This window comes from Clavelina lepadiformis, chromosome 5 (assembly GCF_947623445.1).
Source record: "Clavelina lepadiformis chromosome 5, kaClaLepa1.1, whole genome shotgun sequence".
NCBI classification, from domain to species: Eukaryota; Metazoa; Chordata; class Ascidiacea; order Aplousobranchia; family Clavelinidae; genus Clavelina; species Clavelina lepadiformis.
This window is the reverse complement of record NC_135244.1, coordinates 7898870-7925115: the sequence shown is the minus strand read 5'-3', so window position 1 is coordinate 7925115 and position 26246 is coordinate 7898870. Positions and strand designations below refer to the sequence as shown.

The following is a 26246-nucleotide window of genomic DNA, read 5'->3' as shown; positions in this document are numbered from 1 at the left end:
ATCAAGCTTTAGAAATTTTTTCAATGCATTGTATTTACATTTTTGAAATTGTATTACTAGGTACGAGTTCCAGGTAGCGGCGTTAACCAGCGCAGGCGAGGGCCCGAAAAGTCCACCAGTGATACTTACTGTGAGCGAGAAACCCACTGACCAGAATGTCACGGTTAACAACTTTGAAGCGCTCGAAGCGTCCTCCACGACCGTTTGGCTTCAATGGGTCGCACCAAGCTTTATAGAAAATCCTAAATTTACGATTTCATACCAGTAAGCATGGCTATTTATTCATTAAGGAAAGGCCATATTGAATTCATTTTCATACTTGTATTTTAAATATTTCATTAAATGTAATTATTCTGATATTTTTCCATCAATGTATTTGTATGCTACGCTTTGGCTATGCACACAACATTCAACAGTTACTTATCAGTTTTGTCCAAGTTTCGGTTTTTATCTTTGATAGTGAATGGTTTAATGGGATCGTCACTTTTTGCCCAGATTTGCAAGTTCCGGTCAGACCGAAAACAAAGATACCATGAATGAAGAGATTGCAATCTCCGGACTTACTCCTGGAATGGGATACACCTTCACTATCACGATGAGCGGAAGATACAAAGGTGATATCCATTTAAAATAAGCAACTCCGATCGTTGAGTTTTCTCAGGACCGAAGTCAGACCCGGACAAAAATGTTAATATTTTCTCTTGATCCAGAGCAAGAAATGTTGTTTGGATCATCCAAGACATCAGCGCGCACCACTCCACGACTGATGGGTTATGGTCCGCTAGCAAGAAATGTGACGGAGCAAGGAACAGTCGAAGTCATATTAACCCGGGCCACGAATACACTTAATGTGGAAAAGTAATCATGAATACTGTAGCAATCATAAAGCGCTGTACGTGTAGTGAGCTATCTTCAATAGTTTGGCAAGTTTTCACAACAAAAAGCTACTTCATGTATTTGAGTAATAAGACATCTTTGTTTAGATATTCGCTGGTCGTAGTACCCGTGGAAAGCAATTCGTCTGTTGATGAGTTAATGAAACCGGATTCGTTCAGTCAATACAAACTCATAGCAAACTCCAACACGTTGAGACGAAGGCGTCGACGTCAGGTTAGACTCATCCATCCCAACAGTTGTTTTCTGAAATTTATTGCGGTTTTTGCCGTTAACATTTAAGGAATCATAGTAAACATTACATGCCAACAGCAATGCTATGAGGTCTAACATTCAACCTGGCTGCAGGTTATATTGCCACAGCCGTACATTGCCGCCGAATTTGAAGTAATTTCTATACAAAAAGCATTCGTAGTCGGTGACGCTCGTAATCACGGAGGTTTCGTCAACAAACCACTTCTCGCGGGGCAGAGTTACCGCATCTTTGTCAGAGCAGTCTTGACGACACAGGTATTTGCTTTTGCGATATTTACATTCATGTTTCATGCAAATGTTAGACTAACTATATACTTAAATAATACTAAGTTGTACACTTCACGTTACATTCTATATCAACGTAAAATAATATTAGTAGAGAAGTTGTATTAGTATAGTACTGTAATATTGCGCCATCCATTGGTTAACCAATTAACCACTCCAACCGCTAATAAGCTAATTAATTAAATCCATTTCTATAGGAAACAGCATATACTTCGAGTCCATATTCCGGGGAGATCCACATCCCGGGATCCACGGCATCGCCAGCTCCGTCTTCCGTTACTCCAAATGGCCGTGGAGGTCCTAAAGAACTCCCTGTCACTTCAGACAGCATGTGGGTGATCGGGCCGATCGTTGCCGCCATCGCTCTCATCGTTGCTATCGTTGCCGTCATTTGCATCAAGAGGTGAGTTGTTGTTTGTTGTTGGCGAAAGAAAGGGAATAAGAGTTTGTTCATTATTTGAGGCACAAATATTAGACTTTGATTGATAAAAGAATGCTTTTGTTTGCTTGTGTGCCGGATTCTTGCGAGCAGTCAGACGAGGTGAGAACTTTCTCATACCACCTTTCACCTTTCTTCACGTTGTACATAACATCAATAGCAAATCCACCGCCGACGTGACATTTCTTAACCAGCTAGTTATTGACTCAACCGCCATTAACCTTAATTTTCTTTTTTTTCTTCAGGAAACGCGGGAAGCAGGGGTCGCCTAAAGTCAAATACACGGCACCAGTCGCCAAACACAGCAACTCTAATAAGCGCGTTGAACACGACCCTGTCGAATTGCGACGACAAAACTGCCAGACACCAGGTACACTAAGCAGCACCGTTGCTTCTTTTTAACTGATAACTCCTAGCGCGTAAGATATTAGAGTCTTAAGCCTACGTCATACATAATTGATTAACAACGTCTAGATGAAGGATTGCTTGAGTTTCTGCTAATGGGTGTTCCAAGATCCCTTGTCAATATTGCGCCCAGTTGTAACTATAACCGAGATAAATTTGCGCAGGTATGATGAGTCATCCGCCGATCCCCGTTGCAGAGATGGCTGCGCACGTGGAAAGACTCAGAGCTAACGACAACCTAAAGTTCTCGCAAGAGTACGAGGTATTGCTTGATACTATGAAAAATGTATACGCTTAAGTGCGTTTTACTACGCACACATGCCCAAACATTTAATTGATTTAATGCTTTATGACACTCTAATTCAATTATTACTCACAGTCGATCGATCCGGGCCAGCAATTTGTGTGGGAGCACTCAGCCCTCGAGGTGAACAAATCCAAGAATCGATACGCGAATGTGATCGCTTACGACCACTCGCGGCTGACACTTTCACCGATAGATGGCGTGCCAGGTTCCGATTACATCAACGCCAATTACATAAGCGGGTACAGACGTCAGAACGCTTACATCGCCACCCAGGGACCGACTCGAGAAACGTCACATGACTTCTGGAGGATGGTTTGGGAGCAGAGATCTTCCGTGATCGTCATGATGACTAAATGCGAGGAGAGATCAAAGGTAACCTTGGCAACAATACTTCGTTGCAAATAGGAATAAATTTACAACGTGCAACACTTTTTTCATAGTTTCCTAACTTAAGTGAATCAATTTTTGTTGTTTAGGTAAAATGTGACCAGTACTGGCCATTAGTGGGCAGTGAAACGTACGGTCTCATGAAAGTGACATTGATTGACGAGATGGAGTTGGCCACTTATTGCGTCAGAACACTGGCTCTCTTCAAGGTTCGCAAAACAGGCGTAAACGCTATAACGACGTTAACCTTGTGTCTTGGATTCATGTTACAGTTTTTATTTACCTTGAAGTGCTCTTATAATACTGTATAACATTAGCTGACTTTACGATCGCCAGGTTACCGATTAGAAGGCAAGTAATACATTGTGAATTGTGATAAATTAGTTTAAACTTAACGTTTCATTCTGTTTAGAACGGTTCAAACGATCGACGTGAGGTAAAGCATTTCCAATTCACTGCCTGGCCAGACCATGGAGTGCCAGAACACCCGACCCCTGTCCTTAACTTCATGCGACGGGTCAAGACGTCCTACAAGTCCCAACCAGAAGGGGGACCCATGGTTGTACACTGCAGGTACACATTTACTTCGGGATAACTTTGTTTCTACAAAATGGTTGGGATTAGTTGGAAGTACTTTATGTCAAGTTGTCAACATTGTTATGTGTGCCGAACTGCCGATTTTTTGTGCATCTGCGCAGTTCAGCAGAGTTTTATGGCATTTTATTGACCTCGTATAACAGCTGACATTGCTGAAGTTTTACGATTGCAATTTACCGACTGTAAAACCTTTTGAAACCTGACGATTTTATCGCCCATTACAGTGCGGGAGTCGGCAGAGCGGGTTGCTTTATTTGCATAGACAGCATGCTGGAGAGAATGGGTCACGAAAACTCTGTTGACATTTACGGCCAAGTCACGTGCATGCGAGCAGAGAGGAATTACATGGTACGTCGCAGAATTCAGCGTCAACCAAACCGATTATAATTTATTATTAACGAATTTCCGATGCAGTTACAAATCTTTGTAGTTACCAGCAAGTTAAACATTTTAAGTAATAACCTCAAGGTACAAACCGAAGACCAATACATCTTCATCCACGACGCTTTATTAGAAGCGATCAATTGCGGTAACACTGAACTATCAGCTCACAACCTCTTCAACCACCTTCATAAACTTACATCGCCTGAAGGAGATAGCCCAGTGACTGGAATGGAGATGGAATTTAAGGTGAAATATTCACATAAAATGTTGAAGGTTACGTCAGTGCTTTTGCAAACAATAAATCGCAAAATCATTTTCAACTCTTCAAAGAATCCAGCGTAGTTAACACTGAACTATTTTTAATTCTTATAAGTTAATTTTTCCTTCTTTTATAGCGTCTAGCAAGTCAGAAGGCATTGGCAGCCCGTTTTGTCAGTGCCAATCTCCCCTGCAACAAATTCAAAAACCGATTGGTCAATATTCTTCCATACGAGATAACTCGTGTTTGTTTGCAGCCAATGAGAGGCGTTGAAGGCTCTGACTACGTCAACGCCAGTTTCATTGATGGTTACAGGTACAGCCATGTGCATCTACTTTCTCCACAAAAGTTTAAAAAGTTGCGTTTTAACGCTCATTTCAATAGGATTCAAAAAATAAAACAAGTTCTTCTAACCATGCAGCCTTGTGATTTCAGACAAAAACGCGCCTACATCGCCACTCAGGGTCCGTTGCCTGAAACAACAGAAGATTTCTGGCGAATGCTGTGGGAACATAACTCCACTATCGTAGTTATGCTGACTAAACTGAGAGAAAGTGGACGAGTAAGTGAAAAAGAGCTGTGGATGATTGAAAAATGTTCGAAAATTTTATCATTTCTTTCATTTCAGGATAAGTGTCATCAATATTGGCCAGCTGAAAGGTCGGCGCGCTACCAGTACTTCGTAGTCGACCCGATGTCCGAATATAGCATGCAGCAATATATTTTACGCGAATTTAAGGCAAGGAGAATATATTTCACATCGGTGCTTAAAAAAATCGCATAAACTTTGTACCCAAAGTCTGATGACTAAGAGTAGGCCAGTAATATAATGATTTATTTTGACAGGTAACCGACGCAAGAGACGGCCAGTCGCGCACAGTACGCCAGTTTCAATTTACGGATTGGCCAGAGCAGGCGGTGCCGAAATCCGGCGAGGGCTTTATAGATTTCATCGGACAAGTCCACAAAACAAAAGAACAATTTGGACAAGAAGGCCCGATCACTATACACTGCAGTGCCGGTGTCGGACGAACTGGCGTTTTTATCACGTTAAGCATCGCTCTTGAGAGAATGCGGTTCGAAAACCTTGTTGACATGTTTCAGGTATAATAATAATATGCAAGCAATGTAACCTTTTTGCAATGTAATATGCCAGTTGCGTTGTGTTAAATACACACATGCTTTGACTATTATTATGCAATAAACTATCGTGAATTAATTCTTCAAGTAATTCGGAAAATATATAAAGTTAATAAGCTTGTATCAATCTTTCCTGCAGACTGTCAAAATGTTGAGAACTCAAAGACCGGCAATGGTGCAGACCGAAGACCAATACCAGTTTTGCTACCGGGCGGCCCTTGAGTATCTTGGTTCTTTTGATCATTACGCCACTGCTTAAAGAGAGCACGTTCCGCCAGTTTGCTGATTATGTGCAAGGCTACCTGATACGAAATCCGAGCCAAGCTTCGCAGAGAGACGTGTAAAGGTTTGAGAGAGGCAGATACTGAAAGACCCGAGAAATTACGTGTTCGTTCTTCCGTTTAACTTATGTCGGCTGTTTTCTGTATGCCGTGTTGTTTGAAATTTGTGTGTTAGGGCACCGCGGGCGTGCCATTGCTGGTTTCTGTTGTTTTTTTCTGCTTGGAAATTATTTTTACCTATGTTACCTACTTGTCATTTAGCGCCATATTTTCAAACTATTTCTCGCTTTCAAGGTCACGTGACACGGTTGTGGCAGTGCCGCGCCGCTTTTTCTGACGTCACCTTTTCCGTAACGTTGATCGTTACGTGTACTAACTTCACTCTTCTCAAGTCTTTTATCACTTCAAAATCTTCCGGTAATAAACGGAGTTTCATTTCCAAACTTCCGATTAGATTTTGGATTTTACGCCGAATCGATTTCTTCGTGAAACGCGATGGCAACATAACACTTCTATTTTTATTGCTTTTAATGATTTTAATTACATGATTTATTGTTATTAATGCAGCTTTTTTCTTGACTTTGATAATAATTAATATTTTGCTGTCAGTTGTTGTACTATTACGTTGTACATCATGGACCTTGGTGCATCTGAGTTTTACGTCGGACTTTAGTGACAGGCGCTACAAATTTCTTAATTCTTTGTAAGTATTACTGTTAGGTTGTTGCCAATGTTCTTTGATAATATCTATTTCAAACATCGTAGTTTTAATTCCGTTTTTAACTTTTAATGTCTTCCATCAAATTCTAGATTATTTTTTTTTTTATTGCATCATCACCACCAGCTATAAAAATCGTTTTTTATCGCTCGAAAGTTACGATTGCTGTTTTATGTCGCAATGACATACTTTAACATCTTAATCGTGATGTCATAGAAAACTGTACCAGCTTGCTTTGGTGTTGCTCACGTGGTCGATGCGTGTACAAATTTGCGATCGCTTTTATCGTCCGTTGTGTTTCCTCATTTCGACGCTTGCACCTCGCAGCAGCAGCAGCAAATTCGCTTTACAAACCGGTTTAAGCTGAAACTTTTCGGTTTAGCTGGCCTCATGCGCCTAGGCCCTATATTAAGGTTATTCTCGGTCGTTGCGGACCGCCCCTTTTAATGTGTCCGTGGTCGGCTGTAGAGGTCAATGTACAAAGCACTCATACAAAGACAAGGGTTCGCTTGAACCTCGGCAAAAACATGTAGATTTTAGTGGCAATTTCATCCTCAAAATTGCAGCTTTTATGTTTGACTAAAATTGTACGTTACGCCTCTGTTACGACGGAAGACTGACTTCCGCAATAAGTTTAAAATGAAAATCGAGTGTTATAAGAAGTTATTCAATTATTCCGCTAAAGCGTGAAATGTTGTGTGTTACATTGATCAGTCGTATATTTTACGATATAGAGTTTGTATTTCGTGTTGCGCTGGATGTTTGTATCGTAATAAATATCTTCATACTTAAAAGCACTTGGTTCATAGTATGCTGAGAATAAAGTTTGGTCCAAGTGGTTTAGAACGAAAATGCTTGGAAACAGATGTTATAGTTTGACCCATATAAAAACTGTCTTCGCGAAAGCGTATTGCAGCCACTTCGACATTCTGTATTTGTGCCTTGCAATCTGTGTTTGACCTGTAATCAGTTACCTTGGTTGTTAAGAAGTGGATTCGCCAAATGCCTGTAAAGCTTGTTCATGTTTAATCGGTAAGTTTTAAAAGATTGGATTTGGAAGCTGTGTTTGCCCGGCTTACACTTAAAGCATCTTTGTTGCCTGTTGGTGCGATGGTACTCATAAATCCTATGTACGGTAACAGAAAATACAAACAGCTAAGTACGTGAGGTGTGGTTGATGGTCGCTTCTGATTGGTTCAAAATTTTTTCATGAAGAGATTGTCAGCTTGGTCATTCGCGGTCATGCTCAGCGATAGGCTGAAACACGGGATGTGTTTAACTGCTACCGGCAATAACCGGTTTTTGTAAGATCACAGGATTACAGTAATACATAGACCTTCATGTACCGGTAAGTTTAAATTCAAAAAGAGACAAACCTACTCCCATAACCTAGTATAAGTAGGCAAAGTATTGTAAGTAAGAGAGAGTTCGCGCATCATTTCAAAGACTTGCTGCTGATTATTATGGCCTGCGATATTTTCTATTTAAACGCAACTGCACGTCGGATTAACCTATAAAAACTGTTTCTAAGAATAAAACTTGTTTGTTTATTTAACATATTACAATTTTTATGAACGGTCAATGCACTTTTCTTGTTTTGAGCTGGCATGACAGCACGGCCACAGCTTAATGCTTTCCAACATCTGACTTATATTTTGCCTTTCCATGATATTTTCGCTTAATATATTTTTTTTACCATTTCCATTCCCTTCAACAGTTTTAAAGAGAAAAAACTTTTTGTGTAGATGCTATAACAAACCTATACGACATCGCAATGTCATGGGAACGCATCACATCAGAAAGTTTTGCTGTCTAGTCTATACGCATGAAACGATGATGGTGAATTTTGGCCATTCACCAAATAAAGAAAAGCAGTTTAAACTGGTTTGCGCATTGCATAACAGCAACGTAGACATCTTAAGCAACTTGTTTAGTCACTGTTAGACTAAACATTTCTATAGAATAGCTTGGAAACGTAAAATCCAAGCTAACTGTACAGATTGTGACGACAAATTTTATATCTTTTCAACTGTTACATAACATTCCAAATATATACAAATAATAAAAACTTTTTCACCCGTTATGGTATAAGTATGGTTGCAGAGTAAAAACTTAAATCATGATCATTTGAATTTCTTTAAATGGTTTTAGGAAGATGTCGTGGATTGTAGCATGTACGTGAACTCCCAATTCGACAAATTGATTAGGCAATGTATCAGTTTCAACCTAGCTGCAGTCCGTTAGCTAATGTATAACTATAAAGATTTCAATCGACGAGAAAACGATGTCAAGTACGACACGAACATCATGCATAATCCATTTAAACTGCCTTGTGGTCCGTTTGGATTTCAGTGTATGCTTATTTATGTTTTTAGTAATTTGTGCTGCGATTTGAATAAGACATTTAAAAACTTATACAAGAAGGCAAAGAAGCTAAAACTTTTCGTTCAAAAGTATTTAATCCGTTTCTCAATCAAATCTATTGTTAGTTTAAATCCTTTTCATTTACCAAAAGTTGTTGTTTTTAGAAAAAAACTGGAAGGGATAAATTAAGACCACAAAATTTAACAGCGAGATCGTAAGTTACATACCTCATAGTCAAAATGGGAACTAAACACTAGAAAAGCAAATGTGATACGATTATGACATTCGTTATATTTCTGACGGCGAACATGCTTCACTCTTCAGCTATTTTCTTTCTCAATAACCTGTAATCCAGTTTAAACGTCGAAGGTGGCTTAGGCGAGAGAATAAACCAGCTTTAACTTAGTGATTCTATTTTAAAGTGTTACTTATCTTATACTACTCCACAATTGTTTTTTATATCATAGGCACCACATTTCTGTTTGTGTATGCCGGCGTGCTTTCCCTGGGAATGGTATTGATAGTTCTTGTTGCTGCTCGTCTTCTTGTCCCAAAAACAGAAATGTGTATCGCATTTACCTTTAGCCTAACATACGTTCTACTGAACTATGAGCAAGGTGCGTGGTCGCCGTGGTGGATACCATGCCTATTTTGTTGACTAAAAGTGCCATGAGAGTAATAGGTTAATAGGTCTTGAGATGATGTTAAACAACCGCACAAGAGCATCCGAACGTTTTCGGTTACAAACGTATACTTAATCTCTTAATCATAAAGCAACCAACGGTTAACAATGTATTGAATAGCGTACAACAAATCAAGCCAACTAAACAACCCGGCACACGAATTAATAGCAGCAGGCCTACAGACTACAACAGGGATGGCCAACCAGTCAGAGACTAAGAGCTTCACTTCTTACTGTGTTAACCGCAAAGAGCCACATCATACACATTGGCACACATCAATATCACCGCGTCTCTTCCTCACTCACATACACACCTTTGTTCAACTACGTTTATTGTAAATGTTAAACACCAACATGAAAATGACAGAAATTTACAAGTCATTTATACTGTACATGCTAAAAAACACAAATACAATATGAACGAAAGAGCCGCATAATACCGGGCAAAGAGCCGTGGGTTGGCCAGACCTGGACTACAAATCTACAATAGCACATTTTTCAGAGCTCATTTTCGTTCGATTTTGTTTGCAGAATACGTAACTCTAATTTCAGCAAATACTTTTTGTGTATTGAAAGGGCCTTATTCTGGACCTGTTCGTCAAGAATTTTAGTCTTCTTCGCAAAAGTTGGAAAAATTTTCCAGCGGTAGCTACGAAAAGCACGTAAGCATCACAAATGGATGCTTCTTTTGTATGGCTCAGGCAGAATAGGTATGAATTTTGCTTACCACCATACTGCCGACCATTGCCTTATTGCTTTTCATCTTCTTTATGCCATCTGGAGAAGGTATAAAGTATACTAATAACAACAAGTCATGCTCTTTCACCTTGAGATTTTTTTGCTCATATTTTCACTTTATCTGTTTTTGATATTTTATTGTCGATATATACCTTCTTTAAGCTCTTTCTCGCCTTTTATATTTGGCCCTATATAATTAAGGTTTCTTGATACTGCTGCTATCTTTAGCAGGCATAGGATGAGACGGAACAAAAGATTATTGTCACGTAAGTCAAAAAAAGATGAACTTTTTCGCACTTAATTAATGGCCACGAATAAGGCTAATTGTTCAATTAGGCTACTATATAACAAAGTAAACATGTAACTATAACTGATATTTTCCTGTGGTGTTAGATGACGCATTACAAGATAAGCACATTTTTCAGCATGTTTTTGTTATAATAAGCAGTTTGTTATTATATACGACACTAGGAACATGACAGCAACTCCAACATTTCATCTTCAACGTCCACAATAACAAAGATTTTTAAATTGTGGACTATAGAGATGAGAAAAACCTTGAAATTTTTCTTTACATTCCATCAGTTTCTTACCATGCCTTTTCAATTTCATGTGGGCTTAGCTGCCAGTTTTGCCATAAGCGAATTAACAAGGGCCTACATTTCTTATGTTTTCGGTTTGAGCCAAGTAAGAAAATAATAAATATTGTTTGCCAAGGCTCATTTCCATTTGCTCGTCAGGGCTCGTTTGTGCGCATTTAATTTTGAGATTTAAGTTGACTTATATTTTTCTACACAGGTTGGTATGGCCCCGTTTGGTGTAAAAGCTTCATTCGCAGTGGCGGTTTTAGCGGCGGCGCGTATCTGCTAAAGTGAAAAGATAGTGGATTTACAAGGGGTCGGTCACGTTTATTTTAAACGAAATATTGAATAATACTTCCAACTGTTTTAGCCTCCCAGTAATTTTTTCACAATCGTCATAAACTGCTGTGATTACATTATTTGCCTTCTGTGGGTGCCAAGTGAGGATTCTGATGTCGCTGTTGTCTACCGTTTGGCACTGTTAACTGGAACCTGTCTTGGAGCACTTCAAACTATCACTTCCGGTTGACATGCTAATAAAACCTTGAACTAAAATACTAAATGGAAAAATAGATAAACTATAGAAACAAAAATCCTCAGACAGTCTTTACAGATTTTCTTTATGTTTAGAGATTGCTGTTTTCACTTCTAGTTCCTACGTAGCATGGACGTTTTGCTCAAGTCTTAGTACGAGTATTCCTAGAGTACGAGCTTGTGTGCTGTTATACTACTAATATCAACGTGTCGCTACCTCCGGTAACTGCCACAATATATACGGATTTCTCATATGTTAAAATAACTTACCAAACCTAAGAGACAATTAACCCAAAAGTGCTTGAATTGATGCTTTTTTACGTTTCAGTGATAGCGGAATTCAAATATTGACAACAAGAAGAAGATATTGTTAAATCCACAAAAGTGTAACTTCTATGCACATGCACAACTGCACATTAGCAAAGTGAAGGCCAGCTGATAGTTTGCATCATTTGTATAGGGTATATCTATGGTGATGTGTGCTTGTTTTTAAATAAAAATTCTGTACATTGCACATCGCTTTTAATAAAAGTACATGTAATGTTTATCGCCATTAATTTCGCTTAGATTGCACTTTTTAAAAGCAAGGCTTAGAACATGAGCAAAACAGTTATGGAATGTTTGAAAGAGTCTTCATTAAAGGCACGATCTTCACTTGTGCACTTTAAGCTTGGGTGTTTTCCATGTCTTGCTGTTCAAACTGATGTTGTCATCTGCGCTAGCTTTGCGAAGTTTGACGTAACCAATAAAACAACCAATCCCACACAGAAGGTTTTTAGCACAATTGAAGTGAACACAAAACATTGTGGAATGCTTAAATACATTTCAAAGATTCTTGAAGTGTAACTTTTAACTTTTTGGTCTGTTGAAGCGATTCAATTTAATTGAAGATCTGTTAATAAAGTCGAAAGCTTTAAAATAAACAAATGAATAATCAAACAATCGCATTTACTTTATCTCATAACTTGAAAAATACACAAGCTTTTTTATCAATATATCTATTCCAATAAATTTATTTTCCTACTTTATAGTAAGTTAGCTTGAATTGATTTAGGATTCACATTTACAAAGAATTCTTAATTTTGTTGTCTCACTAATCTTGTTGATTTAAACAATGGTTTTTTTCTAAAACACAAATTTTTGGAAATTTCTTGATGGTATTTTGAAAGTTTTTATCAAAGTTAATGTTGACCTTGATTGACCTAAGTAATCTTATGGTTGCTACAAAAAGTTTTGCAATTTTATTGCATTATTTTATACAAAATATTATAGTTTTTCAAAACTTTGTAGTATTAACCGATCAACGCTCCAATAAACATCTATAGTGTTTACAGCTGTTTTCATTCATTGTAAAGTATGGTAACAACCTTCTATTCCACTTTACTATGCATAATGTTATAACATAGAATGCGCTGACGTAAGTTTGAGAGGACATGCTCTATTAAGATGGTGAAACATGAAAACTTAAATGGCTCCAAAATCAAACAAATCAAAATCTGAAAACCTTTTCGAAAAAAATATGCTCCAGAATTCAAAATTTAGATTAAAAAACTGCTTCTGATTTTACAATATGCTTGGATGCTAGATTTACGCTTGATCATATCAACTCTTTTCATTTTAAGTTTGTAACTTTGACTTTTTAAAGTCAAATTCCTTTTCATGTTGATGATTTTACCGTGGTTACTTTTTTAATACCAACTCGTTTCTCTTGCAGTATCGATTGTCGTAAAGTGACCAACGCACAATGGATGGTACCGCAATGTAAAAAAGCTGCGTTAACTGATCAAAACCGATTTGTGTAACTGCCGAAAAAGGTTGGTCAATATAAGTATACAGCATATTCCCATTGGCTCTGATATGATTGATGAGAGGGGCGGTGTCGAAGTTGTGGTTTATTACCATGTTTTGTTACCAACCAAAAGCAGCATAAACTGGTTTTGCTTACATATAACATCCAATTCTAACTTTGTCGTACGTTTTTATATAGATCCTAACGTAAATGGCAAACTGGAAACATCGGGTTTAATCTTAAATTTACAATCAAGAACTAAAGGAATTTTAACAGTTTTTAAACTAATGCACTGCTTTTTGGTATAAATATGCGTACAAAATCTAAAATCGGGTTTAGTTTAGACTTCGGAGGTTTTAAGTATATTTAAACGTTAAGCAGGATAGCTTAATAATGGCCCTTTGTTCCATGTTGGCGTGCAAGTCTGCAGACAATGGTTGTTGAAATGCTGTACTAAAGCCTTCAGAGATCTCAACCACAACAGAATAAACAGCTACATATTATACATCTACAGCTGATATGTATATATTGCACAGCTACAGCTGATAGGCAAATATTTTTTTAAATTTTTTACTTAAAAATGACATTGACACGACTGGAAAACAAACGAGACGTTGTGAAATCTTTCCTTTTGTTTTTACTGGTAAATGTGTTTCAAGCATCCGCCTTCTGCTGTCTGAGCAATCTGCAGTCAAGTTTAAACGTAGAAGGAGGTCTAGGTGAGAAAATAAAATAAGAAAACAATTAATGATCACCGCCGTACTGGCTCGTTTTTAAAGATAACTTCCTCATTTAAGCCAGTGAGCCTACTCTTTTTTAATTTATGCAGAGAAATATCTTCAGCTACCCGCGACCTTGAAAACGTTGTCGTAACTTTAATATGTCGGTTACGGGCTTGTAAGCGTAATGATTTGTTGACAAATTTGTTCAACGAAACTTCTACTTACGAGTATAAGCCAAGGTTCATAAATGTGGTCGAAGTATCAAAACATCGATTAATAACAAATTGATATTATTGAGTTGATATTGCAAATCTAAATATTAGTAATATCAATAAATAAATTTTCTAAATATCTATTTTCTCAGGTGTCACTTCGTTGTTCGTGTACGCAGCTGTTCTTGTCTTATGCTCGTTACTTGGGGTCCCAGTTGTGATGCGCCTGCTTGCGCCTAAAACTCAAATGATTATTTCTTACTCTTGTACCCTCATATACGTTTTGCTAAACTTTGAGCAAGGTACTTTACATTTTTCTGTCCTTAATAATACTTAAGTTTAATTTTAAGCCAAGAAGGTTTAAAAAAGGTTGAATGCGAGCAAAAGAGTGATATAATGATCATGTAAGAAAGCAATTTAAAACTGTTTGGTTAAAAAATAACTAAATCTTGTGAAAAGTAAAGGTAACTAATGAAACTCATGTGGAAAAATTAATCTTTTCAGAGCTATGCAAAATCGAAAAAAAAGAAGATTTAGTTATTTTAAAAGCAACAAAATAACAAACTAAAACAGTTCAACTCAAAACAATTCTGTTTCTTACCCATGCTTTAATTTATTTTTCAGCCTTTGCTACCTTAATTCCAGCCAATATTTTTTTGGGTGCTGGAAGGGCATTATACTGGACGAGTTCGTCATCGTTTTTAGTTTTTTACGCAAAAGCGTTTCAAACATTTACAAATGGAAATTTTGGAAAATATGTTAGCATAATTAATGGTTGTTTCTTCAGCGCAGCTCAATCTGGACAGGTCAGTAAATATTGAACCGATTTGTAATTTTTGAAATACCGATACCGAGTAATACCGATTTATTTTTAGGACCTATTTTTGTGTTTGCAATATTTGAAAATAATTAACGGTTAAAGGTGTAGTAAAAATACGGATACTTAAATATTTCAGATCTTTGGCAATCTCATTCCATTTGCTGTCTTTGGGTCTTCATTAACGAACAAAAATGACGCCAACACGACCTCAGATTTTGCGGAAACAACATCTGGCGGATTGTTGCAGAAACATCCAGAGTAACGAGACAAGCGTGGAAATGCCTAACCACTTCACTATCTGCTTCTGCAATGGTGCAGCAGCAGTTTACAAGCTTTCATACTTTAGTTTTAATTTGGAAGTTAAACTTTTCTTGTTAAGATTTTCGGTGAGTGACATTTGTGGGGCAAAGGACTGCCAAGATTCTGCAGCTACCAGTGAGAACCTTTCAAACTATCAACCTCCCAACCAAACTTCATACTACATTGTGATGGGAGTCACTACTGCAATGTCAGTTCTTTCGTTGATGCTCTTCGTTTTCTTCATGCCATCTGCAAAAGGTATCAGCATGTTTTTGATCCAAGTCAAACTTTGAGTCGTGTTGCTAAATATAGGCTATACACTTAATCGTATCATTCTATTAAATTTTTTTTTGAAGTTAATCATAATAATAGAAACGATTTAACTGTTTTCAGATGATGCTATAAGAAACAGAGAAAATAAGTTTGCAGATAGTTATGCAAATGAAGCGTACTTGGAAGAAAATAAAGAATGTTTTAACAATAACAATAATGAAGATACAGATCCCAACAACAATAACGTGAAAAAAGTCTCACCTGCCATCGAATACCAGGATTACAACAAATCAGAAGCGGTAACATACCTAAAAGTTATAGCTTCAGGGTGTTACGAAATTATGAAAAATCAGTTTTGAAAGTAATTTTGTAATTCAACGTAACTGTTACTATATATATACAGGGCGGGGATGTAGATGTTAAAGTCGACACTTCATCAACTACTTCGAATATTAGAAAATCCTTTGACATGTGGATTGAAGAAATGAGAAAAACCTTTAAATTTTTCCTAACTATACACCAATGCCTTCTTGCGCCCTTTCAGTTCCATATGGGGTTGACATTTAGTTTTGCAATCAGCGAGTTTACAAGAGCTTATGTTTCCTGTGTATATGGCTTGAGTCAGGTCAGTGTAAAAACAACATAAAAACGTGTTACTTATCGCTGCATGCCGTGAAATGCATTATATCATATAAAGTATAACTATATCTATCAAACGTAGGTTGGAATATCAATGACCTTCTTTGGTATCAGTTCCCTGATCGTAGCGATTATAGTCGGACGTGTCTCATCTAAAGTAGGAAGGCAAGTACCCATTCAGGGTAGAAATACAGTTTGCATATTTTTCAGAATGAATAATCTTTAATACTTTCGGGAATTTTTAGTAAACCGATCATTGGCGCCACTTTTATCATAAACTGCTCTGAGTACATCTTTTTGCTGGTCTGGGTGCCAAAAGAAGACTCTAGTCTTGCAGTATTGTACGGTTTAGCACTTGTAAGTGGTGTTAGCATTGGGATTCTCCAAACCATCACTTCAGGTCAGTGTAGAATGTAGAAGCAAGGTTAATAAAAAAAAACACATAAAATTTGTTTCAAAATTCCAGATGAATATATGTTGAAGAACAGTGTTCTTTATAGAGCTTGCTGTTCTTCATTTCCCTAACGATACATCTAGCGCCTACGTTGCTTGGACCTTTTGGTCAGGTCTTGGGTTTACCGTGCAATACGCATGGAGCACAAGCTTATGCGTTAATTACAAGATTTACGTCATGTTTGGGACATTGTTGCTAGGTACCGCTACCTCAGGTAAGACCGAAAGAAACCATCTCTTTTGGTTATTATAATGTTTTTTTTGCTTAATTAATTTTAGTTAGATATTAAAGCTAAAAATGAACTTAACGATAATGAAATTGCTTTCTTTTCAGTGGTGGCTGAATTCAAATACAGGAATCAGCAACTTTCGCTCGAAAAAGAAAGCCAACTATCTACAAAATTATAACGCTTTTGTTTGGTTTCTTCCTTACATGTTGAATAATTGTACCTGGATGCAATGTACTAATTGGTTATTTGCTTTTACGGTGCGTTACGTGTCTGATGCTTTACTGTGCATATGAATTCTTTTGAATTTAATATCGTGAAATAAACAGAATAAGTCAGTTTATTTATTGACCTCAATACTTTGTTGTAAACACTTCTTTTATATTTGTAACTTTTTACTAGTGGCGCATTTAGCGTCACGTTGAGGGGGAAATGAGTCAAAGTTTATAAAAAGTGGGTCTAAAATTCTTGTGTTTTTCAACTCTGCCCAAAATGAGCAAAAGTTTTGTTTTTTTACACCTCAAAAAACGCTTTAAAATAAAATGTATTCTCATACTTGTACGTGCAATAGCTGCCAATTTGTGGTGTACACTTTTGAAATGCCGTTTACAACAATTTTGAAACGCCGCATAGGCTACCCACCAAGTTTACACGCTTACGTGAAGTTGATAAGTAGTTACAAACAAGGGATTGTGATAAAAACAAAAATGAAAACGTAAAAAACTATTGCCCCAAAAACTTTGTTATGTGAGGTAGGCCATAGCCTAATGCCCCAACCCTCCCAAAATACGTTAGTGATTTCTAGGAGATATGTTTTTTACAAGAAAAGCTTCGTCTTACAGCTTATTTGCGAACCGTAGCAAATCCCTATAATATTTTATATAGTCTGTTTTAATTCCCATGAAAGGATTTAAGAGAGCGAAACTATTGGAACAAAGCTATTCAATTTTTAATTAAAATTCAGACAGTACTGTTACATGCCGTGTGCTCAGTATAACCTAAAGTTCGACTTTTATGAATAAGGATCTCATAAACATTGTAAATAGACAAAAAGCCATAGTTAAGTATCGACGTTGTAAAAAGATTTAAAGAACCCTGTTTGCCCAGTAAGCCTAAACCTGGAAATTAATACTTGTATATAACAGCCTTAAACGTTTTAAAAGAGGCGGAATATTTGATGCCAGGATTATACATCGATTTTGACAGTTATATCGTAATTGATGGCTGGACAGTCGGTTTATGTCTAAAAACATAGTATAATGATATATATATACAGTAGTAGCAAAAAGTATCATATAAACATACCACTATCGCATGACAAATAGCTTTGTGATTTGTGTTGATCATAAAAGAATTTAATTCTATGCGTTTTTTCAAAATAACTTGTACACTTAGGATTGCTTACTTAAACTGCACAATGAGGAGATATAAAGGTTTAGACAATCGAAAGAAAGTGATAAAGTCATTTGGACTCTACTTGGTCGGAATATCTTTGGTTGCTTGCAGCCACTTTTCACTGATTTATCTTCAGTCAAGTTTAAACGTAGAAAATGGTTTAGGTATGTTAATTGTGCATTTACTGCTACCAATATTAGCGTGTTTCTATAATAATATCAACGTCAAATGTCAGATATTGTAACTTGCTATAGTTTTATGAATTATTTTAATGTCTATAAAAACAGTGCCTCTAATTCTTAATTTTTTAAAAGCTTAGTAAAGTTTTCTGAAACTTGAAACTATTTTTGCAGGTGCAACCTGTTTGACCATCGTATACAGCACGGCGTTGGTATCTGGACTGATCATTTGTCCAATATTTTTAAAATTTTTCAGTGTTCGCAACGGCATGATCTTGTATGACATTACTGCTCTCATCTATTGTGCAGCAAACTTTTATCCAGGTAACTTGTCTTAATACAAGAATGGAATACGTAGATTAAATACATAATAAATGTCTTTATGTAATATCATAAAGAGTTTTTCTGAACAATCGTCCAATACGCAGAATATTACACTTTGGTTCCGGCCAGCATTCTCGTCGGTATTGGAAAGTCTCTGTTCTGGATCTGCTCGGGGACCTTTGTTGTATATTATGCCAAGCTTTTTCAAACGTTAGGAAAACCCGGTACGGAAAACAACACCAGCACCATTAATGGTCTTGTATTAAGTGGAATATACGCTGCTCAGGTGAACAATCGATCAAATAAGTTATCCAGATTATTGAATTTCTACAAGAAAAAAGTTTCAAACAATTAATTTTTTATAATGAAAACTAATTGAAACTAATTTTAGGTTGTTGGAAATCTCGTGTCTTTTCTTGTTTTTCGCGAAGAGGACCAAAGCACAACAACTGGTAGCAGTAACAAAACTACTTGGGAAACTCAAAGTGCAACAGTAACTCAAACAATTTATAAGTAAATACTTGTTTAAGTTTTGGTAACTTCAATTCACAATATAGGTAGTATTTTACAACAAACTTTACCTAACCCTGAATAAACTCGATTCTAATAGTTGTGCTGGGTTTTTGTTTGTAGTTTCAAAGTAAGCGATGTTTGCGCTGCAAAAGATTGCCAAAATCCTGAAATAACTGAAAGCATCCTTTCCCGGTATGTTCCTCCACAACAGACTAAGGTTTACATTGTTATGTCAGTTTATCTCGGCATTACATTGATTGGGTTAATTCTTCATGTCTTTGTTGTTCCTTCAGATCACAGTAAGTATGTTGGAAATAATTCCTACAGCCAGTAAGCTTGTGACAGTTGTTGTTTTTACGAATCTTTTTACAATTACAGTGCATCTACTGTGTACACTCATATTAATAAGGAAAAATAAGAACCGAATTTCAACAATGATTTTTATCGAAGTTTGCTAATATAGTTGTTCTAAAATGCGGTTGCTCAAACTTGTAAATGAAATTTCTGACTAATTTCCTACAATTATATTATAAAAACTGACTTTCGAAAAAAGTGTATGATTTGAAAAAGCAGAACATTTTTTGACGAAAGCAATTTTTATTTTATTTTGAGGTTTGTAATTTCAGATGAAGTCACATTAGAGAAAAAAATCAATAGCTATGATAACAAAGCATTTTCAGAAATTAAGAAAACAGACTTTACAAACAAAAATACCGTCCAGGACAATATGAAAACGGTAAATCAATAAGATTATACGCTGTGTTTAGAAATATATACAGCCTTTTTTATAAATTCAATAATATATATCAAGGATCAAGAAAAGTTCCGTGAGGAAACAGAAGTCAGTCCACGATCAAAAATAAAAGATAAGTGTTATGAAGTTCTAGATGAGCTCAAGTTAACGTTTAAACATTACGTCAATCGCCAACAATTGCTGCTTATGTGGCTGCAAATCCATGGAGGAATGAACAGAAGCTTTCTGAGTGGAGAGATTACTCGGGCTTACGTATCCTGCATCTTCGGAGTCGCAGAGGTAAAAAGTCTTTAAAAGATTTCCTGACTTCAGCTTTATAGTCACAAATTGGAAGCTAAAACCCTTTTTAATAGGTCGGCGTATGCATGGCTATTTATGGAGCCAGTACGTTCCTCACGGCTCTTGTGAATGGGAAAATATCGGCAATGTATGGAAGGTATATGAATAGTTATTTAGGATAGGAAACATAATAAGTTACGTATAACGTTATGTCGTATAATTTTTCTTTTACTGTAACACAAAAGGGAAATATTGTATGACAATATTGTTTAATAACAAAACATATGTAAAAGTACAAAGTTATATAAGTAATATATCATAGATTGACAAACTCTAGCTAGATCTCTGAACGTATGTTATACAGCCGGTTTGTCTTGTTCCAAAGCGTTATTGTACAAACCAATGGGAACCGTTTTTAAAATAATGTGGTTAATAGCACATAAATGCAATTGATTCGTCCAAATAACATCTCTACATTAACCGTTTGTTTATAGGAAAATAATTACAATTGCTGGATTTTTGTTTAACCTCGGGGTTTATTGCTTTTGTCTGCTATGGGTTCCCGATGAATACTCCGAATCGTGGATCGCTTTCGTTTTACTTTTCTTTTACGGTATCGTCGATGGATTGTGGCAACCACTGACAACAGGTAACACCTCAGTTCATTCTATATGAGTCATTTTACCGTTACCAAAGGTCCTGGCAAACTTTGTGTTTAGTTGTTAACAAAATTTAAAACTGAAACGACATTTTTCAGTGGTGAAAATTGGTTATCTTCCTATATGTAGGCTCAGTTGCAGTATTCTTTCCTGAAAACAGCAAGAGAGCATTTGCGTGTTGGCAACTATGCACAAGTATTTCATTTGTAATCCAATTTTCCTGGAGTACAAGCCTTTGCGTCAATGCCAAGATATATGTTCTGCTAGCAACTCTATGCATTGGTGTAACAACACAGAGTAAATATACCTTGAAATTGAAAAATACTCTGATAGTGGATAGTTTACACCAACATATATGCTTCATTACTCATTGTACTTGTTCTGCATCACAGTCATTGCAGAATACAGAAGAGCAAGAGAGTTAAAAGGCAACATATACAATGTTCAAGTAACCGCTCTATAATCCATGCAAACGTATCTGGATGTAAAGAATTAACGGATGGCGCGAAACATTGAACAAAATTATCTGCTACATACGTCAAAACAGCTCACTTCGATCATTGTTTGTTTATTTATTCTAATGATTTCTATCTGCTACTATACGTATAAGAGGCTGTCATCATCTGCGCCATATCGATAATTGGTTTATTTTATACGATGGTCAAGTTGGTCATACACCCATACAGAAATTTTTGTTTTAACGCAAAAGCATTCTATTTTATCTTTGTTTATCACTATATGCTTTTTTTATGTCTTCCTTGTTACTGATCGTTGGACTTCTCCAGATGCGTTGTGTTGCAATTAGTATTGTGCTATTTCTAACTGTGGTTATTTTGCTTCTTCTTTTGTGTTATGAGCAAGACAAGTCGCGCTTAGAATAACTGCTGCATATGAAACGGCAGATTTCAAATCTGGAAGTAATTTTAATGTTATCATCCTTGGAGGTTTATAAACTGCAGACTTTTTTGATGTAGTGAGTTTGGCTTGATTTGGTTTCAACTAGTTTTAACCAGATTTTATAATGACATGTCTTTGCCCTAGGAAAACAATCAGTTGCGTAAGCGGTAGTTGTAAATCCTGTGTTCTGCTAGTATACGCAACTGCCCTTTGTTAGAACGATCTAAGTCGGTCAATATAGCCTAAAGAGCATTATGAAACAGAAAAAAAAAACGATTTACCGATAGGATCTGCTTTATGACAATGATGACTAAACAAAAACTCCAAAATGTAATATGTTCAGACCATCAACACGTTTTTATTATGCTATAAAATATAAAAAGACTTTATTTGCTCAAACGAGAATTTATGGTTTTAGTACAGAGTCACTGGTTGAAAAAAAGTTTAAATAAAGTTACACCATATTGCCGCCTAACGCTGCATATCATGCAGCTTTATCTAATCATATCTGTTAGTAAAATGACAGTCAAATAAGCGCAACAAATCTAGGAATAATATCTAATGCATGAAGTTGGACGTGAATATTGGCTTCACTCGGCTTCCCACCCACTTAATTCAAACCTTCACAAGATGGCATAAGCATGTACAGTGTACACGACAAAAATAAAAATTCTAGGAAGTACCTATATACGAAAGTAACTTCCTGTTCTCTTTCGCCTCAAACTCTCTCTTTATCGCAAACCGGCCGAAGATAGTTATCTATTCCATGGTTACATATTCTATTGTTATTTACATGAATGCAATACCGCACGTGGAAATTCTACGCAGGATACAACTGCAAAGCATTGAAACTGAGATAACTACGCTAGGGCAACTCCGGTGGCTGGGTTTTGTCAGTAGAATGCCTGAAAACAGATCAACGATCAAAGATCGATGTTCCAAAGATCATCCTACGTATGGAGAACTGGCGGAGAAAAAACATTCCATTGAAGTCCCAAAGAGAAGGTATAGAAAGTAGCCGACACTACAAGCTGCTACCGAAAAACTTTCATATCCCATTCAAGAAACTCGAAACTATGGCAAAAGATGGTGATAGTTGGAGCATATTTGGCACAGAAACCTTGAACATTACGTTTGTTTTTATTGCTTTTCGTAATATAATCTGCAGCGCCTAAACGGTATCAACTTAAACTACAGACTTTTTCAGTTATCTGCATGACAACATCTTGAGCATAACCACGATAAGAAAAGAATACAGACTATTAATACGACTATAACAATCTCAAATAATAAACTGTTAATCTCTGTTAAAAACGTTCAAGTCTTTCATGTATCATTTGCTTTATCTCATCTTAAAATGAAGAGGGTTGGGGTGTTCAACCATGCATAAAAAAGGGAAGGCAAGTGCAGAGACGTCTTCACGATGGTTGTACCATTGATCCAGAGAAAGTGACTTCATCTTCTAATCTTCTGGATATTCTAAAGCGCAAAGGCCGTTTTCAACAATGACAAGCACAAATAAGGAAAACACGTTCCCTTGGTACGTTCACTACGTTGTACAATGGACAAAATACCCAAAACTTACTTGCATTCCTGGCAATCGTTCGGTCCGTGGTAAACGAGGTTTATTACTCCTCGCTGTAAAACAGGGTCATATGGAAAATCTTCCAACTTGTGCTGATAAAGCTTTTTCTGTTTCAAAAGTGAACAAGAGTAGGAATAAAAAAATAAGAAAATTACGAATTAAAGCTTTCTAATGTGTCGCGATCGAATAGAATTAGAATAACACAATAAATGATTTTAATAGCTGCAGAAAACATATTACCAAATTTACTGAGTCACATCGTTTCTTTTTGACAGTTTGAAGGCATTTTCCACAATTTGCGCATCCAATTGTCAAAAAGGCAAAGATGACGAAAATGGCCCCAGAGGTAAAAGTAATCCATATGAATACCGAGTTTGAAGTATTTAAAGCAGCTATTACAGAAAACGGCAACAAAACAATTATAACAAAAACAATCAAAATTAATCTTTCATTTCTAGCAGCCGATAGTAAAAGATTATATGGTTTTTTCCTTTTACGAATTTGCTTTGTTGCACTTGCTCCTTGATTTTCATTCTTCAACATCGTTTTATGGGCACCATCTTGATTATGCTGAAAACATAAACGACTGAAAAATGGATCCCCTAGTTTTGGTAAATTTGTTTTAAATCGTTGTTAAACTGTGCTTACAATATTTAAGACATAATCAGAGAAAGTCACCAGCGTTTTTGTAAAAATCGCTGATTGCCAAAAGCAAGTGGCAACACTGGGTTATTCAGTAGAAACAGAGCTGTACCTTTAGATGCGCCGGCATGGTTAACAACACTAGCTTCCTCCTTGGTCGATTTGAGGGATGGGCTTCGCATTCTTGGATATCATTTTCTACCACTTCTGCATGCAAAAATAATCTTATTCAAAAGAAGTTAAATGTAATACCTGGATTGTTACTGATCATAGGTAAAAAGTTACAACTAATTTTCAATTTAACTTACAATCAAACTAAATATAGGCAATTACTAACCCATGTAAGATGTACTATTGTCAACTTAATTCTCCAGCTGATCGTTCCAAGCAACCTTCTTTATTGTCCGAACCTCTGTTACACCCAATTAAGCTCATATGACAGTTTAATATTTGTGAAAAAAGTTGTTGGACAATGCAACGTTTTTATGGCTTGGTTTACTTTTCTACGATGTTGAAATGCTAAACGCTATTGTGGTACAGTTGGGCTTGTGTATTTTGGTTCCGTTTCATTCAGTAGTTTGGCATTTCGATTTCAATGGCACTACATAAAATCACACCAGTAACAACTAAATACAGCAAATAGTAAACCTGGATGCAGATTTCGCTATAATGAGCGATTTTAACGAACCTTCAAAGCATAATGAGTATTAGAGTGAAAGCGTATCAACATAACACTTGATGTACAACGATTCAGTATGTTAAACCGACCACAAGTGACAGTATGTTGATGATGAATAACCCGATTTACTCTTGACGGAAACTATGACGTAGGCGTACGTCGTTTCAGATTGTTCAAAGAGCTAAGAGAGCCTCAACAAGCGTCCTACACGTATGAAACTATAACCAACAGTTACTGTTTCTTTATTATAAAATTTAGGTTCAACTTTAAATATGTATTAGGTATGTTGGTGTTATGATATACTGATATGATACCTGCAAACAAGCTTCGCTAAAATCTTGTGTGGGCAGCAGTATTAAGCCTGGTTGCTAACTTGCTAATAATCTTTTCTGCAGTTTGCCCCCATTACTACAGCTAGGCTACTTAGCAAGTACGTCACTAAACTTGTTGGGCTAACTACAACATGCAAAACGTGCAAACCGTATTTTGTCTGCTGCCATTCACTTCTTTGTATTTTGTGATGCTATACCTTATTCTGCTATTGCCTTTTACTTGACATCGGCCGCAGTCAACAGGATTGTCTTTTCAATAGAATATACCTATAACTTCAACGGCATTGTATACAATACATGAAATGATTTCTTTAAGTCATCATTGTGTTTAACGATCTGGCCATTTGTTAATAGATTTAGCTAAACCTGTCATTGCAATTCGAACAGCGCTTTTATAAACTGCTTTAAGATGCTTCAGACTAACAGAAGCACACACTTTCCTTTCCTTGAGTTCTTGTTTACAACGCAAAACTTTGTGAAGACGTCACAGCATCAACGTTACAACTGGAGTGACGGCGCAGCAAAGTTTGCGCAGGGCAGTTCAAACTGTTGCATTAAAAGAAAATTAAATATTGACAATACAACAATATTGAAACTTGTTAAGTATATTTTTCGAGCAAGGTAATTATCCAAGCCACACAAAAAACATTATGCTGTCTGAACCGTGTTAACCAAATTTTAAAGTAAAATAAAAAACAGCTTATAGTTAGGCATTCTGAAGGTTAACTTTATATTTTTCGATGAGCGACGAGCTTTCGCAAGCATAAGCTTGCCTCTTCAAGTGTACTGCGAAATGAGAGATTAGTAATTTTCAAATTCTATTGCTCAATGTTTCCAAATTGTTCTGATTATTGTCACTACTGAGAAATTTTCTTTTTATGGCATCAGCTGTATCGGGTATAGTCAATAGTGGGACTTTTCCGGCGTAGGTCCGAACCGGATTAACGTAGTGACAAATTCAGTAGTTGCCACAAGCCCCGCGCTTTCAATGGCCGTTAAAGTATTAAATCTTTTATCTTATAAGATACTTACAAAACTTTTGTAAGTAAACACCGGTTGAACTAATGTAGGTTTAAAATAGCCTAAAATTACAACTTAAAAATGAGAAGTTTCTTCAGATCCGCGCTGAAACGTGTCAAAGAGTACAATTTTGAGCGTGGATGTAAAATTGTGTAATTCTGTTATCGTAATTCAGGGCAAGAAAGATTAATGGCCCTGCCGTCTTTCATTGCCTTGCAAGAGTATATGCACACAGTCTATAGTAATTGTTAATAGTTTCGATCTGTGTGGTGAATAAATGAATTGAATCTTTTAATGGCCCCT

The 26246-nt window shown here is 36.5% G+C and overlaps 4 protein-coding genes across 6 annotated transcripts in view; 3 read left to right on the top strand and 1 right to left on the bottom strand.

The window, feature by feature from the left end:
- The window catches only part of LOC143461001 (receptor-type tyrosine-protein phosphatase F-like), a 36428-nt gene extending 29283 nt beyond the window's left edge, over nt 1–7145 (top strand). For both annotated transcript variants that reach the window (XM_076958731.1, XM_076958730.1), the window contains 18 exons: nt 61–264; nt 496–614; nt 711–858; nt 984–1110; nt 1243–1404; nt 1632–1837; nt 2119–2243; nt 2443–2540; nt 2658–2957; nt 3062–3181; nt 3385–3545; nt 3794–3917; nt 4038–4199; nt 4349–4527; nt 4648–4774; nt 4841–4951; nt 5059–5316; nt 5492–7145. In XM_076958731.1, coding sequence (XP_076814846.1) covers nt 61–264; nt 496–614; nt 711–858; nt 984–1110; nt 1243–1404; nt 1632–1837; nt 2119–2243; nt 2443–2540; nt 2658–2957; nt 3062–3181; nt 3385–3545; nt 3794–3917; nt 4038–4199; nt 4349–4527; nt 4648–4774; nt 4841–4951; nt 5059–5316; nt 5492–5611 — 2851 coding nt within the window. In that variant the 3' untranslated portion in view covers nt 5612–7145. The remainder of the gene's footprint in view (nt 1–60; nt 265–495; nt 615–710; nt 859–983; nt 1111–1242; nt 1405–1631; nt 1838–2118; nt 2244–2442; nt 2541–2657; nt 2958–3061; nt 3182–3384; nt 3546–3793; nt 3918–4037; nt 4200–4348; nt 4528–4647; nt 4775–4840; nt 4952–5058; nt 5317–5491) is intronic.
- A 6381-nt stretch (nt 7146–13526) lies between these two features.
- Nucleotides 13527–17042, top strand: LOC143460906 (protein unc-93 homolog A-like). Of its 2 annotated transcripts, XM_076958587.1 has the most exons (11): nt 13528–13758; nt 14126–14275; nt 14598–14779; nt 14930–15051; nt 15173–15351; nt 15487–15665; nt 15770–15991; nt 16088–16170; nt 16251–16405; nt 16506–16673; nt 16793–17042. In XM_076958587.1, the coding sequence occupies exons 1-11, from the start codon at nt 13620–13622 to the stop codon at nt 16864–16866; spliced, it is 1653 nt and encodes a 550-aa protein (XP_076814702.1). In that variant the 5' UTR covers nt 13528–13619; the 3' UTR covers nt 16867–17042. The 2 variants fall into 2 exon arrangements, with proteins under 2 accessions (XP_076814703.1, XP_076814702.1); XM_076958588.1 differs by lacking the exon at nt 16793–17042 and having other exon boundaries at nt 13527–13758; nt 16472–16665.
- A 1042-nt stretch (nt 17043–18084) lies between these two features.
- On the top strand, nt 18085–21739 carry LOC143460905 (protein unc-93 homolog A-like). Its single transcript, XM_076958586.1, has 11 exons — nt 18085–18244; nt 18434–18583; nt 18688–18869; nt 18975–19096; nt 19217–19395; nt 19723–19832; nt 19908–20129; nt 20204–20286; nt 20624–20778; nt 20918–21085; nt 21181–21739. The coding sequence occupies exons 1-11, from the start codon at nt 18103–18105 to the stop codon at nt 21249–21251; spliced, it is 1584 nt and encodes a 527-aa protein (XP_076814701.1). The 5' UTR covers nt 18085–18102; the 3' UTR covers nt 21252–21739.
- A 1063-nt stretch (nt 21740–22802) lies between these two features.
- Nucleotides 22803–25357, bottom strand: LOC143461023 (uncharacterized). The gene is made up of 5 exons (XM_076958763.1): nt 24250–25357; nt 24025–24119; nt 23511–23840; nt 23271–23377; nt 22803–23164 (listed from the first exon to the last, which is right to left on the bottom strand). The coding sequence occupies exons 1-5, from the start codon at nt 24251–24253 to the stop codon at nt 23104–23106; spliced, it is 597 nt and encodes a 198-aa protein (XP_076814878.1). The 5' UTR covers nt 24254–25357; the 3' UTR covers nt 22803–23103.
- Between the last annotated feature and the right edge of the window lie 889 nt (nt 25358–26246).